General features: G+C 42.1%; 1 protein-coding gene across 1 annotated transcript in view; it reads left to right on the top strand.

Moving 5' to 3' along the window:
• TMEFF2 (transmembrane protein with EGF like and two follistatin like domains 2) overlaps positions 1-17,518 on the top strand; it is a 263,577-nt gene that overhangs the window by 158,081 nt on the left and 87,978 nt on the right. The window contains exon 6 of the mRNA XM_066637218.1: positions 10,751-10,843. Coding sequence (XP_066493315.1) covers positions 10,751-10,843 — 93 coding nt within the window. The remainder of the gene's footprint in view (positions 1-10,750; positions 10,844-17,518) is intronic.

Below are 17,518 nucleotides of genomic sequence, written 5' to 3'. Positions count from 1 at the left end.
TAAATTTACTTAAATTTACATAAATGACTATATTAGCGATGGAACTCATATGAATGAATGATGGTCTTGCAATAGCTTATGGTCTATAAAAGGCCTTGCACAAAGCAAGTCCAGCCTTTCCTTCACTGCCATTGCTGCATCACAGATGTGAAACAAGCAGTGGAGGGAGCCCTTGTCCACAGCTCACACAAGAGGTCGAAGTCGCCCTCACGCTGAGAGCAGTTGCGTCGGGCCAGTATGAGCTCTAGCAAATCTTTGGAGGGCCAGAGGCTCATTGGAGACTGGGGGCTCCCCACGGGCTGGATTGGGAGTCCTCGATTGGCCCCCGGGCCGAGGTTTGGGCACCCCGGTATAGGATGACAGATTTTTCACAAGGATTCCACAGCTCCCCTGAGTGTTTTCCGCAGCTCCCCAGGGAGCCATGGCTTGCAATTTGGAAACTACTCTCTTATGGAATCAGGTACATATAGATTGAATATATTGTTTTTGTAACGTACATTAAAGGAGACCATATATATATTGTCTGCTGCTGAGATTGTCTGAGAAGTATTGCAGGCAATTCCATGCCCGGCAAGCTGCCGGAGGCCTGATTCATATGTTACCAGAGCAGCCCAGTTGCCAGTTCTCTGTAAGTGGATCACACATTGTTCTAGGAATGTTTGAATGACAGAATCATGCGGGACTGGTGGTTCATGTGGGAGACTCCTCTCTCAATGCCAGAATCACGTAACCACGGGGAATAGCAACCACCCCTCTTCTGTAAGATATGAATCAGCCCTTAGCAATCCACCAGCATGAAAGGGATGCTTGCTGCATAAAATCAAGGGTCTTGCCTTGTTTGTTCGCTTTCCCATTGTTTAGACACCATGCTTTGCTTGCGTCAGAAAAACCCCTTAATGTTATAATGTTCCGTTATATCACTGCCATCCACGCTGAGCTCTTGATTGGAAGCTCATTGATATCAAGGAGAACGTTAAAACTAACATCAATGGCTTTTGATTAGGGCTCAAGTTGACAGAGGAAATTGTTGTTAATTTCCTTTTGTGTAAGCTTGCGTGGGATAGGTAATTTCCCTTTGCTGAACAAGAAGGCTGTGTGCAGCCAGAACCAAACTATGTCACATTTGATATTTATGGCAGATACAGTGCAGAATTTTCTTTTCATCTTTCCTATAATGTTATTTTGAGCCTTTGCTAGAGATCTGAGAGGATAGTTGCTCCTGCACTGACCCCTTGTTTCACACCCATTCATTTTTCTCACTTTACAGCTTTCAACCGAACTAATGCTTTTCAGGGGGGGAAAAGACTTATTGATTAGAGAGAAGTCACTTTCAGCATCGAAGCTTCTATTTGTCCAGATTGTTTGGGGGGAGATTTTTATTCTCTTTACTAGCAAGGCGTTTGTGGTGTATAGTCTTGCACATTTTCGCAAACACCACTCCACGTATTCTTTAGCAGCCTCTCACTTTCTCTCCTGTCCTTCTGACCTGATTCCTTCTGCCATGATAGCGTGAAAGCACACAGGGGGATCTCTCTGTGTGACATTCAGATCATCCTGATTTGAAACGGTCTTATATTTCAAATATATTTCAACCTCGTGGCAAAATCCAGAGCTGGAGTCCCTGAGGCAGTTCATGGCTGAACACAGTCACGTTCTGGTAACTCCTGCGATGCCGCTGGAACCAACCGTATTGGCTTCTGCCTTTCCACTGGACCATTTCAGCGATGTGGAGAGGGGGGATTTGCTGCATGGGAAACAGTCTGTCCTCCAAATCTACCTTACCCAGGCTTCGCGCTCTGGAGAGGACATTCTGTTCCAGAACCACCATTCAGAGCGCGATACCATAGTCTTCTGAGACTGAAGGATGCCAGTGCAAAAATATTTCAAATACCCAATCCCTTCACCTCTTCTGATTTTTGGTGTTGCCACATAGGTTTTTCAACCACATTTATTCAGGACAACATCATATATTCTTTCTTTTACAAAAATTATTATTACATTACAAAAACTGAGACACAGAGACTCTCGTCAAGCACTTAAATGCCTGCTTCACAAAAATCCTTCATTATGTTCTTATGGCAAAAAAGGATACATTTCAAAGAACACTTATGGTTCAATTCTATTCCTCACCAGTTTATGCTATGCTGCTGGAGCATGTGCTGCATGCTATGGTAGGGAGGTGACCAGGCGACCAAGAAGAAATAAGTAATTTATTTTTTTTAATTTAGACCTCTTAGGCCTCTTAACCATCAATGCAGTGTTTCTCAAACTGTGGGTCAGGACCCACTAGGTGGGTCATGAGCCAATTTCAGGTGGGTCCCCATTCATTTCAATATTTTATTTTTAATATATTAGAGTTGATGCTACCATTGCTTGTGACTGCATTTGGGGAAATGTTACAGACGTGTACTTTTAACAGACTACTGTGTATGTTTTTAACTATGATAGTAAATAGGACTTACTCCTGAGTAAGTGTGGGTAGGATTGCAGCCTAGGATTGTTAAAAATTTTCCTGCTTGATGATGTCACTTCCGGTCATGACATCACTTCCGGTGGGCCCCAACAAGATTCTTTTTCTATTAAGTGGATCCCGATGCTAAATGTGTGAGAACCACTGCATCAATGGATCTCTTTGGACTTTTTCAGTCCGAGGCGCCTCAGGGAGCTAGGCCCATAGTCAGGATTCTAGAGATATTTGGGCAACTATTCTTTTCATGGTGGGCAATTATGTTGGGTATATACACTGGTGTGCAAAATTAAAGGATAAATTGGAGAAACATCAAAGACCCATAAATGTGAGGGTAGGTAAACTCAGGGTCCCCCTCTTGCTATGGCTCTGTGCAAGGGGCCTGTTAGGATGGGGAAAACTTGGTTGCTTTGGACAACCACAATGTTCATTAGAAAATGTTAGGAATTGTTAGATGTTCGTTAGGAAATGAACATATTAGGACAGTGGTCTTCAACCTTTTTTGTGCCATGACGTGGATGGATGGATGGATGGATGGATGGGGGCCATTATTGATCCCACCCTCTCCCTATCTGCTTATCCCCAACCCCATTGCCACCTACTCCCACCCCCATTACACCTTCTCTGTTCTCTACACTGTTCTCGGTAGCCGAATATTCTTGTTATAAAGGGCAGAAAAAGTTACCATGAAGCCTAGCATTAGTGAAAGCCATTTTAGCCCAACTGGGACACATGAGCAGGACTGGGACCCAATCTCCTGGTACCTGAAGTACTACACAAGATGCTTCCCCCTTTACTTGCTGGTGCTCTAGTCCAGTGGTCTTCAACTTTTTTCGTTCCCGTAAGTAGCTGTGACCACACAGATGAGGTTTCATGACCCCATTGGGGTCCTGACCGCAAGGTTGAAGAACACTGTCTTTGGGCTAAACTACATGTGACTGGTACTTAGAGACTTACATTTACTTATGAGTGTCAGCCATGAGAAAATGTGATTTGGATCAGGACTACAATGCAGAGGTAGGGGGTGTTTAACCATTTATCTCTGTACTGTTTTTATTCTGAAAATAGCCCTCCAGAGTGGCTATTTAAATCCAAATACCCATTTGCTACAATGGCAGTTTGGAGGTTATATAACCACTTGGGGGATACTTTTCAGTGAAGAAACAGCATAGAGGTACAGCAGGGGTGCCCAAATCCCAAACTGGGGGGCCATTTGCAGCCCTCGGGGACTCTCAGTCAGGCCCGCGGAGAGCCCCCAGACTCCAATGAGCTGCTGGCCCTCTGAAGACTTGCTGGCCCAACGCGACTGCTCTCAGTGTGAGCTCAGTGACAACATCTTGCGTGAGCTGCAGGCCAAGGGCTCCCTCCATTGCTTGCTATTTCACATCTGTGAAGCAGTGGCGGCAGCGATGAAAAGACTAGCCTTGCTTTGTGCAAGATCTTATATAGGCCCTGAGCTTATTGTGAGACCTTCATTCATTCATATAAGTTCCATCTCTAATATATTCATTTATGTAAATTTATTCAATTTTTAACCATGAATTAATTCTTTTTTTCCTGGCCCCCAACCCAGTGTCAGAGAGATCATGTGGCCCTCCTGCCAAAAAGCTTGGACACCTCTATAAAACCTGTCACGTCTTTCTGCCATTCTTTAAAAGGTTTATCAGAGAGTAATACTGGTATATTCTGGAAAACAAAAAGCATTTTCGGTAATACATTCATTTTGATTATGGATATCCTTCCCAAAAAAGATAATTTCAACCTTTCCCATCTTACAAAATCTTTTTTTATTTCACACCAAATTTTAACATAGTTATTTTGAAGTAACATACAATTCATATTTGTTAAAATAATACCTAAATACTTAATCTTTTTTTCCACTTTGAACCCGGTTTTGTTCATCAACCAATGGTCTTGTATGGTCATGTTTTTGGATAAAATTTTATTTTTCTGTTTATCTTCTGTTTATTTTTCTGTTTATCTTTATAATTCTGCTATTATTAGCAGAATAATAGCAGAATTATTCTGCTAATAATTCAAATTTCTTCAACTTAACTATCAACAACTCGATGTCTTTTAAAGGTCTTTCTAAGATCAAAACCAAATCATCTGCAAACACTATTAGTTTGAAGCATTCATTTCTAATCTTTGCACCTTGTAATCTTTCATCTTGTCTGATATCTCTACACAACACTTCTAAGGCAAGTATAAATAAAAGTGGTGGCAGTGGACATCCTTGTTGTGTTCCCTTTTGGATCTCAAACACTGTTGACTTCTCCATTTACCACTACCTGCAGTTTGTGATGTGTAGATTGATTTTATCCATTGAATAAAATTCCCTCAAATTCATCTTCTCTAAGACGGAAATCAAGAATGTCCAGCTCAAATTGTCAAACGCCTTCTCAAAGTCTAAAAAAATCAATGCTAATTGTTTCTCTATTCTTTTATCATAGTACTCCAACAAATCCGTTACTGTTCTGATATTATCACTCGTGTCTTTTCGGTAAAAAACCACATTGATCTTCATGAATAAGATTTTCTAATATCTTCTTCATTCTAGTTGCTAAAATTGCTGTAAATATTTTACAATCATTATTCAGCAAGGAAATAGGTCTGTAATTTTTTATGTCCATCAAATCCTGTCCTTCTTTAGGAATCAAAGTTATATTTGCTGCTTTCCATGAATCTAGCATTTTCCCAGTCTGCAAAATATCATTCATCATGTTAAGCAATGGAAGACTTACTTCTTTTTCTAAACATTTATAAAATCTACCTGTTAGGCCATCTGGACCCAGAGCTTTATCTGTATTTATCTTCTTTATTGCCTCTACAACTTCACATGGAGTTATTCTATGAAAATTCTAGAATTTTTCTTTGTTCTTCAGACATTTTTGGTAAATTTTGTTTATCCAAGTAGCTCTTTACTTCTACTTGATCTATTTTCTGACTTTTGTATAAATTAGCATAATAATTTGTAATTATTTTATTTATATCCTCCTGATCGGTATAAATTTTCCCTGCCTCCTGCAATTTTAAAATTACTCTCTTTTCTCTCTCCTTCCTCAATTTGTAAGCCAACCATTTTCCTGGTTTGTTAGCATGCTCAAAATATCTTTGTTTAACAAACTTTAATTTCCATTTGATTCACCGACATCAATGATAGTTGATGCTGTAAATCTTTTATTTGCTGTACTATTTTTTTTTATCTCCCGGGACTTCTATTAGCTCATATTCTTTTTAATTTCCTCTTCAATTTTCTGAAACTGCCTCTCTTTTTTCCATTCTATGCTTTTCTTTATAAAGTATCCTCTCATAAAGGCTTTACTAGCATCGCAAACTGTCCTCATTTCTGTTCCCTTATTTAAATTCAGATTAAAAAATTCCCTTAATTTCTGCTTGGCATCCTTTATTATGACCTCTTTTCGTAACAACAATTCATTCAATCTCCATCTATATATTGTAGGCAGCTGGTAAATTTCTGAGAAGAATTCTTGGAGTCCCAAACTTAATTAGGTTGTCCACTATGATTTTGGAATTGGGTATTCATCTTCCCACCACTGTAGCTTGGACTTCCACTTTTAAGTTTTGGCTCAGACTCCATCTTAATATTCACCCGAATTCTATTCTCTTAGATTTATTAAAAGACCCTTTTTCATCTAATTGGTCTAAACTTATTCATGCCAAATTATCTTCCCTAGATCTTTCTCCTGAACTTTTAGCTGATATGGACCTTCAAAAAGCGCATCATCTCATCAAACTCAAACTCTGGGAGCAAGAATACGTAACACTACTGTCAAATCTAAATCTGACCTGTTCACCCCTTTTCTTTGGATTGTCCCCCTCCCTTGGCTGCCCTGTGAATTATTTTGTCCAACTCACTAATCTGAGCAAAAGAAGGGCTTTCATGTTAGCGGGACTGAACATATTTCCTTCGGCAGTGCACCAAGGGAGATTTTCTTAAAAAAACCGTTCTAATAGATTATGTTTGTTTTGTTCAGCTGAACCTGATACCCTGGATCACATCCTTCTTTGGTGCTCCGCCCATCATAATCTTCGGTCCCACCTACTTGGCCCTTTTCTTTCTTCTCTTCCTGTTTCCCTTGTTGATCCTTTCCCAGTTCTTCTTAGCGATTATTCCCCTCCCATCACCAATTTGGTGGCGGAATTTTTAATGGTAGTCTCTATGGCAAAGGTCAGATGCTAATACCTCGTCAAGTGTAACTATTTGCTATGTTATATTTATTATTGTTTGTGGACTTCCAATATGCCAATAAAGGTTTACCAAAGTAAGTATATTGTAGGTTTCTTCTTAATAGTCACAGTTATTGGATTGTGATCTGAAAAAGTCTTTGATAGGATTTCTGTCTTAGAAGTTTTTACTGCAATGTCCTTCGTCACCCAAAACATATCTATTCTTGAAAATGATCCGCGTCTTTCTGAATAATAGGTAAACTCTTTTGTATTTCCATTCATTTGTCGCCAAATGTCTACAACCCCTAAAGCTTCTAGCAAATCAAAAAAAGTTTTTGGTAATTTCCCTTGAGAAATTTTAATCTCTTTCTCTGATTTTTTGTCCCTTTGTGGTGACACAACTGCATTCCATTCTCCCATCAAACAATAACTTGGGTATGAGAAATTTAAGAGTACATCCAATAGTTGCCTAAAAAAACCTCCTCTTTCTTGATTTGGACCATACAAACCCAAAAGTAAAGTTCTTACTCCCGAAATTATAACTTCCACAGCCAACCACTTGCCTTTTTCATCTGCAAACACAAATTTTGGTTTTAAATAATCTTTAACATACATAACCACTCCATTTTTCATCTTTGAATTTGTTGAAAAAAATTCTTGTCCTAATTTTTTCTGTATTAAGTAAAGAATGGCAGAAAAGATGTGACAGGTTTTATATGGCAAGGGAAAAAAACCAAGAGTGAAATTTAAGATTTTGCAAGATGCAAAAGAAAGAGGAGGTTTAGGACCACCAGACCTGAAGACTTATTATGCATCATGTTGTTTTCTGTGGCTTAAAGAATGGCTATTGCTGTGAAATAAAAAATTGTTGAAGTTAGAAGGATATGATTTAAGATTTGCTTGGCACGGATATCTTTGGTATGATAAGTTGAAAGTGAATATGGAATTTAAGCATCATTAGATATGCATGTGGAAGATATGGAATCGTTATAAAAAGAGATTTTATAATAAAATCCCACTCTCAACCTCACCACAAGAAGCACATTTTGGTTTGGGAATAGCACAAAGAGACAAATGGTTATTGTATAAGAATATATTGAATTTTAACCAAGGTCAATGTATGTTGAAGTCTAGAGAAGAATTGATTGCAGAAGGTTTTGACTGCCAATGGTTTATGTATCTACAATTATTAGAAAGATTTAAAACTGATAAAAAATTATATGGCTTTGAAGAGGGAGAGTCAATATTGGAGAAACAACTAAGATCAGATGAGCAAGTAATATCTAAAGTATATAAATTGCTTTTGAAATTTGAAACAGAAGATGAACAGGTCAAAGAATGCATGATCCAGTGGGCAAAAAATGTGGGCCATGAACTCTCAATGGACAGATGGGAGAAACTATGGATAAAACAGATAAAATTTACTCTGAATGTTAACATTAAGGAAAACATATATAAGATGATTTATCGATGGTACGTGACACCAAGTAAACTAGCTAAAATGTATGAAAGTATGTCCAGTAGTTGTTGGAAATGTAAGAAACAAGAGGGAACCTTTTACCACATGTGGTGGACGTGTTCAAAAGTAAAAAAAATATTGGTTACAAATTCATGCACAGATACAGCTGATCTTAAAAACAAATGTACAGTTGAAGCCAGAAGTATTTTTATTAGGTATGACAGATGAATATGTGGAAAGAAAAAGTTAAGTTTTATTTTTATACATGATAAGTGCTGCCAGAATACTTTATGCTCAATATTGGAAGACTATAAACATAACCTCAATAGAAGAATGGTGGACAAAACTTATGAACTTTGCAGAGATGGACAAACTCACAACTTTACTTAAAGAGAACTCAACAAAAAACTTCTTGAAAAATTGGAAACCAATTATTGACTTTTTGAAACAGAGAGAAAATAATAATTTAATGTATTATGGATTTGAAGATTAGTTTTAAAGGATTAGATAATAATATAGACTAACATTTGTTAATGTTTAGACTTTATATATATATAATATAAGTAGTTAGAATTTTTTGGCTTCGCTCTTGCTACACCATTAGAGTATATATAGTCTTTAAGGGGTTTTTTTGTTTATGTATTTATGTATTTTATGTTTATTATAGTTTATTATAGTTGTTTATTGTTTCTTTTTTCAATGTAAATGTGTCATGTTTGACAAACTAAATAAAAAAAGGGGGGGGAAGTTTAGACACCTCTGAGGTACAGGGTGAAATCCCTGCTCCTTCCATGTTGTGGCCCTGATCTGAACTGCAGCGCTGTCTGACTGTTGCACACGAGTAAATGCCAGCTGAAACAAGACAGTGACGCATTTCGCTTTGTGTGTAGTTTGGCCCTTAAAGTCCTGGAGCTGTAGAAAGCAGCAGGAAAAAAGGAGAAAATGCCTATTTCTAGATTGTCTGGTTTTATCAAGGCACTCATCTGCACGGTAGGGAAAAGGAAGGGAGAGGGAGAAAGAAAGAGGAAGAATTCACCTTAAAACAAATTCTATCACCAGGCAATGCTGCGGAGACCAGGGGCAGGAAAAAAAATAAAAGGAAGGAGACAGCCATTTTAATTTAATGTCATGGGGTCAGGTTGAGTTGTTTGGCTTTTTACCTCCTGTTCCTATCTTCACCCATCAACGGCTACTGGAATGAAAGGGCTACCTGTTTATTTCTAACAACAACGGGCGATGCTGTTCTTGTGTGTTAAATATCCTTTTGCCAAAGTATCTACTTACTATTCCAGATGTAAACCTTCCAGGGATGCAGAGTGTTTAGAATACAAATTTAAATGCTGTTCTTGAGAATGCACTCCTTCTGTGGCAAAAGCATACCTGCGAAGACTGGAACATTATAAATGGATACATAAAAGCAGGAGAAGGAGGAACCATCTTTTCAAATTAAATTTAAATAAGTTGAAAGTGGTTTTCAGAGGGACTGGAAGGCCAAGAGAAAGTAGTGGTGCTAAAAATGCAGATTCTCCCCCCTCCCCCAGAAGCCGGACAATTTGGCAGGTTTACAAAAGCGTATTTATTGAGCTGTGTAATACTTGGCACTCGTCTGCAGCTTTCCACTTGGAAAGTGTAGAATGCTTTAGAGAAAATTGCTAATTGCACCTCGCAACTTGACTGCGAAGGATGGTTAGTCCAGTGTAAAGGCAGAGAAAACCCAAGCCCAGCTGCACCATGCATCCACTCCACAGACTGGCGGCTTCGTCCTAGAGTTCAGCGATGATGGCCACTGCTTGCCCCAGGTGGCTTGCAGCAGTTTTCTTAGAGCTTAGCAACAGGAGGCCCTCGAGACAAATCTGTCCCCTGAGGAGTACCAATTGGCTCTCATAGTTGCCAATGCAGAGATGAGGGAAGTGGGTGGAAGACAGCTGCACTTACACAACTTACTAGCAGTCCATTTGGGAGAGAGGGAGGGACAGGCTTTTCACCTTGCATTCCTTCTTCAAAGTGGCCGTCTTGTACACTCTCAAGTGCCTGCTCACGTTATTGGTAGGAACAGAGCAGGTGCTTTACTTCTACCTGTGTGCTGCAGTCCCAACAGGCATGAAGCCCCCCCCCCCCCCCCCAATGCTATTTTAAAGGGAAAATAATGCCCAAAATACACGGTGACGTGTTGGACATCACATCTAGCTTAGCCGTTAGAATCAACGGTAGTTTCACCTGTTCTGGCCTAACTTATAAACTGCCCATCATCCACCATCACTTTCTCTCTATTGCAGCATTAGAATATCTTAACCAGCTTCCCAGCAAACAAATTGATACAAAAATGTGCACCCACCATAAACCTTCTTCAGAGGTTTGATAGTCCATGGGTGCTGTACCCGGATCCAGTTGTGGTACCAAAAAGTCCAAACCCTGCGCAGGCATGGCAAAATGCCCCCCCCCCCCGGTCACCATTACAGTAATTGTCTGAAGATGCTTCCCTCCAGAAGAGTCTCCTGATAAAATGCTGGGTGTCCATCACACGTCACATTTTCCTACACAAGTACGGGTGTGTTTTCTGTACTGATGATGTTTTTGTTACCATTTTTGGTTCAACAAACTGATGTTTTCCTTGATTTGTGTTTCATAGGCAGTGAAGGTTCTGGAGAAACTATCCAAAAGGAAACATCCACCTGTGACATTTGTCAGTTTGGGGCAGAGTGTGATGAAGATGCAGAGGATGTCTGGTACAGTAATATATTGATTATTTCTGTTTGTTTTGCAAAAGTTTTATAAGGTTTCAATTATCCATGGATACCACAGATACTGGAGGACCCACTCCAAACCCCCAGTAATTTGTCCTGTGGTTGCACAGCACTTTTGCAGCATTTTTCAGGGCTCCAGGCCATCTCTTCAGCTTCTTCCAGCCTCTTCTGTGTCACCCAGAGGCCCTTGTCTCCACCCAGCTTTGCCCCAGAATGCATTGCAACCATCCGGAACAGAACCCCGCAGATACCAGGACACACCTTTATATAAAAATCAGAATGTAAACATAACATAAATCATAAACATAAATCAGAAAGCACTTTTTGTCATTCAATTTGTATACATCATGGTGAAAAGCTTAAACCGGGGTTTTGACATAAATAATAGAATTATACTTATAGTATAGTTATTATGTTATACTATATATCTACTTAATAGGAAAATAAATTTTTAATAAGTAATACTTACAAATAGAAATAATAGAATACAAAGGAAAAAAATAAACCTCCCATCAATCTCCCTTCCCTTTTCCCCACCAGCTTGCCTTCAAACATGACTATTTAAGTGTCATTGTTTTAACAGAACAGGTCTGGACATGCCTCTGAGGATGTATTAGGTTTATTTCAATCCAGGGTTGCAAAACGTATGTGCTAAGAAATCGAATACGGCCCACCAACCATTTGTTGTATGACCTGTTAGGTGCTCGTCAATCCTTCTGTTTTAGCAGTCTCTGACAGACAGCACAGGCAGGCTGATCAAGTCCCTGATGGGCAACCATATGCTGCTGGTGGGCTGAGTTTATCTTGATGAATCACGAGTTGTGAGGGCTTGTTTCAATTTATTCAGTTATGGGTTTCCTTCCATCCGCTCCTACCACCCACCCACCCACAGCTTTTGCCAACATGAGGTAGATGTAGTCATGATGATGAAATAATTCTGCATCATGCAGAATGCAGCCAAAGTTCAAATCGAAAGCCTGCGTTCTTTTTTAAAATGCATGTTGTGGATCCATTCTGAGAATCCATAGAAAACTGCACCAGGATGAATAATGCTTAATTAAAGCAGAATATTACTTTATTATTATTTTTAAAAAAATACCTTTTGTATTAGACTACTCAGAAGCAAGAGTTGTGGATGACTTCGTTAAGCATCTTTGGGGGGGGGGGGAAACTTGTTGGAGATCACACCTGCTGTGTTTCTCTGATAGAAGGAAAATACTGTAAAATGCTTGGTTACAAAATGCCATCTCAGTAGTAGTATTTTTGTTTTATTTTGGAGGGAGCATTTCCATGGCTGTATGTTCTTTAGAGAATTATCAATAAAATTCAAGTTTAAAGAAACAGCTTGACCTACTATATGCCAACATTAATCCCCCTTACAGCAGGAAACTGTGCTGGTTTCTGATTCCTCTGAAGCATCTTAGGCTCTTCAGAGCCACACAGTAACTGTGGGTGGTGCTCCACCTATATCGACACATCAGCCTTTCTGCAGGGAAAACTCTTAAGACCCTTTCAAGGGGGCGAGAAATAGAGGAGAGCCATTTATAGGCAAGACGCCACATGACAAGGTATTAAAAGACAGTAAATAAGATTTGGGAGTGGGGAAAAAGTGACCACGCTGTGGCTGTGAAAATGCCACTTCAAGGTCAATGAGCTCACAGGTTTGCCATTTTCTTGGCTGAGTACCATCATGCTTTTCAATCCAGTTGCCTTCCCGGTTGCCTTTTTTAATATATAGCATCATCTGTTTATTATCTTTGGAAGCAGGAAAAACTTATGTCTAAAATCAGAAGACATGCTTCTCAACTTTGTTTTCAAGTCCATTTCATAGTTTGAAATTGTACCAAAGGGATGATGATAACTCCAATGGACAAACCAAGAATTACAACCTGATCTTTTAGGCCAAGACAATGGTTTGTTTCTCTAAAATAAAAAGAGGCACAGGGACTTAAATCTGTATGCAAATTTCCCAAGCCCTGGACCCAAACCATTGAGAGCAAGTTGTATTTAGGTGCATACATAGAAACAGAAGCCATTCTAATATAATGCTAAGGCTTTCACAGCCGGTATTCGTAACAGTGAAATGGGTAATGTTTGGGCTGATAGGCTGCAGTCAATAAAGCTGTTCACACCTAACGTTTCATCTATTGCTTTGGTAGGCATTTTCAAAGGACAAAGCCATAGCAAGTAGCTCTTCAAACTACCCAGTATAACTGATGTAACTCTTGTTCTGATCTTAAAGTCCCAAGTACCTATTGATCTACCTCAGTTCTTAAAGTCCTAGATACTTGTATTTTTGAGTGCTGGTAATCAAGGGTGCAATCCTAACTTGCACTGGAACGGGCAAGCCGGGAGGCTTGCGCTGTATCCAGCCCAGGATTGTGGCCAGCAGTGGCTCAGCCAGAAGCAAGGGGAAACTTTTCCTCTTACCCCTGGGTAAGGGCTGGCCCCAATGAGTCTCCTCAGACTTGCGCCACCTCCTGAGGTGGCACAAGTCCAAGGAGAGCATAGCGGCTTGATGCTGCTCCGTTCTCCCCGGGGATGGGGGTTGGGACCCAGCATAACTGCTGGATCCCAGCCCCGCTTCCCTCTCCTCCCCCACCTGACCCCAGGGCAGCCCATCGCCCTCCCTCCTCTCGCCCAGGAACGCCTCCCTCCCTCCTCCTCCCCACCCCCCATGCCTACCTTTTCCATTTGTGTCGGCGCAGGTGGGCCGACACAGGCGGCTGAGGGGAAGCCAGCTCGGAGGCATCTGTCAGCCTCCACAGGCCGGCACTTCTCAGAGCGCCGGCCTGGCGTCCCCTCGAGGAGGCGCAAATGTGCTTTATGGCACGTTTGCAACCTTCCCAGGTTAGGTCCCCAATCAAGGTTAGGACTGCACCCCAAGTCATTTATACTCAACCACTCCTCTCTCCTGTTCATGTCATTTCAAGGTTTATAAAACTCTATGGCCTCGCTAAAAATTCAAATGTGAAAGTAACTAGAGTGGGATGGGAAAGGGGTGGGACCAGCAGAGCTGCCAGATCCAGAAACGCTGGTCAGGCTTCCTGGCCCAGTACGGGTCCTCTCAACTCTGCGCAAGCTAAATAGCCAGCACAGACTTGAGTAACCCCATTACAGAGCCTGCTCCCTTACCTGGGGGAAGGTGACAAATGTCCCCTTTCACTGAGGAGCCGTCGGTGGTTGCCCAGTGCACTCAGGATGCAGCGGGGTGCCAGGCAGCCCAGGATTGGGTTGCCCACCAGCAATAGAGGTGGCAGCAAATCAGTGGCAGAGACAAACACAACAAGATTGTATCTGCTGTTGCAGCAGCAGCAAAAAATATTGGAGAAAGGCACAGAAGGGCAAAGTGCATTGTGGGGCCAAATTGTGTGCCATGCATGGCATTTGGGAAAGAAAAGTTAACAGTGTACTTCACATTAATGTTCCCATCCTAGGCATACATCAGTGAGTTTATTAAGAACTACTGTTTGTATACAGTGACTGGTAATAACACAGACTGTATGAAAAGTGTTTTTCTTTCAAGTAAACAGAGGGATCTAGCAATAGGTGGTTTGGGTGAAGGGCAAGCTTATTATCCGAAGGAACTTGTGAGTGTGTCCTCCTTGCCTCCCTCTGGTGCTGCCTTTATTTCCAAGGCAACCGCACAGCTGTTAGTAAACAGACAATAGTTAAAAAATAGAATTCAGCAGGTAGAAGTCAGGTCAGCACAAAAATGAAAGTCTTTACAAAAAAAAGTCAAGTTTTGGCCTGCTGCTTAAAGCGTTACACTGCTGGGGGCTGCCAGACCTCCAGGGGGAAAGCACTTCATAAAATGTGCTTATGTATCCATGCAACATGGCAAACTATGGTAGAGCTATTAATGCACCATGCAGGCAGATCTGTTTCATGGCCTGGTCTGATTCTGAAGGCACATGGTGCAGCAGCCTTATGGAAGTTAAGCATGTCAGGCTCTGGTCTGTGTCTAGAAGAACAGCAGGGGATAAATGTGATAAATAAACTTCTGACGAGGCCATCTTAGTTGCACTGGAAATATTCTGGCAGAGCTGCTGTTTTTGGGAGGGGCTGTCTGCGTTCAAGCACTTCCAAAGCCTGATGCAATAAGGACCGTTGGCTTTTGGTGTGATCAATGGTTATGTTTTTCCACTTTCAGGAGCAAACTGTGCCAAGCAAGTGACTGCAAAAAGCAGGCCAACGTTCACCAGCAGCCATGCAAACTATTAATATGAGACAATGAGCATAGCCGTTTCTCTCGTAAGTCTAATGCCCATCACCTGCGACCAGTGGCATATTTAGTGGCATATTTATGGGTGCCAGCTGCCCCTGTGAGTACATGCTCGCTCCGGTCACTTCCAGAGTTGGGAAGCAACTTGGGGGCCTGCCAGGGTGATTTCGCTCCCTCCTCTCTCTTTCCAAGTTGAGAAGAGATGGCAAGGGTGAAATCACCCCGGCATCACCTCGCATCAGTTGGGTGCGTGAATGCATTCACAGAGGCAGCTGGCACCCCAGGGGTGCTTCCTGAGTTGAGAAGCAACAGGAGCACCTGCTGTCTAGGTGCTCACAGCCACAGCTTGGGTGATTTCACCCCAGCTGCTTCTGCGAGCGAGCACCTCACTCCCATTGCTTCCCCAGAAGTGACATCACATCACTCCATTTCAGCCCAGGGCACCACAGCACACTGGTATGCTGTTACCTGCAGCCATATGGGAGCTGCTCTTCTATGCTGCAATCCCCCGTGACTGTGAAGGGCACTGCTACAAGCTAGGGGAGATCCTTCCCATACGAATGGCCTCTTCCTTTCTGGTGGTACAACAGGATGTCCTGTGGCGCGGCCTTGCAGTGCTCTCAGACGTGCACAGCATTTGCTCCATCTACTGCAGTAACAGAGCCCTCGGTGAAGTCATGGATGAACGTAATTCCTTGCCTCTCACTCAAATGCCAGAGAAGAATGAGGGCACAGGTGTGCCAGCAGATGTGGCTGGGTTGCTTATTACTTAAAGAACAATTAACACCACAGTCTGTTTTTTTGCAGTCTCTTGTCCCTGTTCGAACCCTGCATTGTCGCTTCTGCCAAATACAACTCAGCAAAATTAATACTCTCTGTTGTCGCTATTCATTATCTTTGTCTTACATAGATATAATTTGCCTTGTTTGTTTCTCAGGGTGCTAGGCTCTGATATACACATTCCAACTGTAGACTGAATAGGAGCTTACATATAAGACCAAACAATACGTTACATTGCACTCATCAACCCTGACATGCTAATTTGTTCTTTATTGCATGGCATGACAGCAGTGGCGTCACTAGGGTTTGTGTCACCCGGTGCGGGAAACCAGTGCGTCACCCCCCATGTAGTGGGTGGGGCAACACCCCAGATGGTGGGCAATGGTGATTTACCATCACTCCACGCCCACTGGTTTTTTTGGCTGTACCTTTTGATAGAACAAAGATAGAACACATTCTGTGTGAAATTACACATTGAATGATATATAACATGCTGGTATTATTCCTCCAAACTGTGATTTTGGTCACTAGTGGTGTCACGCACCCCCCCCCCCCGAGTGTCAACTTACTAACACCCTATTGCAGCAGTTCTCAAACTTTTAGCACTGGGACCCACTTTTTAGAATGACAATCTGTCCAAGACCCACCAGAAGTGATGTCATGGTGGAAGTGACATCATCAGGCAAATTAAAATAAATCAGTATAAATAATTAAAGTAAAACAGATAATTAAATAAACAGAAGCCAGCCCTATTCCACCAAGTAAATTTCTTCTGAGGCCTGCCTGCAATAACACCCCCCTCCAAAACCAGTAAGGTTTTCAGCCCTACCCTGTGCCCAGTTCAATTTAAGAACTTCTCTTTAAACCAGATCACTGTCAGGATCCACCTTGCTTTGCAAGTCTCAAAAAACACTGCAGTTACACTGTAGTGTAGTGTAGGGGTCTGTGACGTCCATCTTGGGGGCAGAGTCAAGGGGTGTGGTGCCTACTGTGCGGTCCAGGACCATCCAGTCCCTCCTTTGCCGGTGAGAAGAATGGGGAGCAACAAAAAGGGTTTTTTTGACCTTTTTTACTCTAGTAGAGGATTTTACATTCATCTGGGGGTCCTGTTTCATCACAGGAACCCCCTGGGCACACCCTGTTTATAGTGTAAATTAAAGTCCAAAACAGTCCACAAAAAGGGGCCAGTTACCTCACGGGTCCCCTCTCAATTATCTCTCACCATGAATTGCGCCAAGGAAGCCGTGCTCCCCTCTTGAAGGTAGGCATGCCCGGGCCGTCCCCTTGGAACTGGGGTTGTCTTTGAAGGGTTTGGGGTTGCACTCTCGTCCCCCTCTTGCTCCCCCAGGTGGTCTCCAGCCTGGCTGTCACTGGGTTCTTTGTCCGGACAGATGGGGAGTAGTCCTCCCCCCAGGTAAGTGGGGTCAGACTGGACGTGCTCCAGGGGTTCCCTCCTGTTGCGGCTCTCCAATAGCCCTTGGAAGGGTCTCCAGCATTGGTAAAATAGGCTCTACCTTGGACAGGTCCCTCCTTTTCCTTCCCCCTTCCTCTCTTTGGGCCGTAGTCTCTGGCCTCTGCTTGCCTGTGGCTGCCTCCCAGCTGTGTCTGCCCCCAGGTTGCAGCCTCGCCTTCCTCAGGAGGCCAGGCCTTCC

The sequence above is a fragment of the Tiliqua scincoides genome, chromosome 1 (assembly GCF_035046505.1).
Source record: "Tiliqua scincoides isolate rTilSci1 chromosome 1, rTilSci1.hap2, whole genome shotgun sequence".
In the NCBI taxonomy this organism is placed as follows: domain Eukaryota; kingdom Metazoa; phylum Chordata; class Lepidosauria; order Squamata; family Scincidae; genus Tiliqua; species Tiliqua scincoides.
Note: the sequence above shows the minus strand (reverse complement) of the source record. Positions and strands in the feature narration are given on the sequence as shown.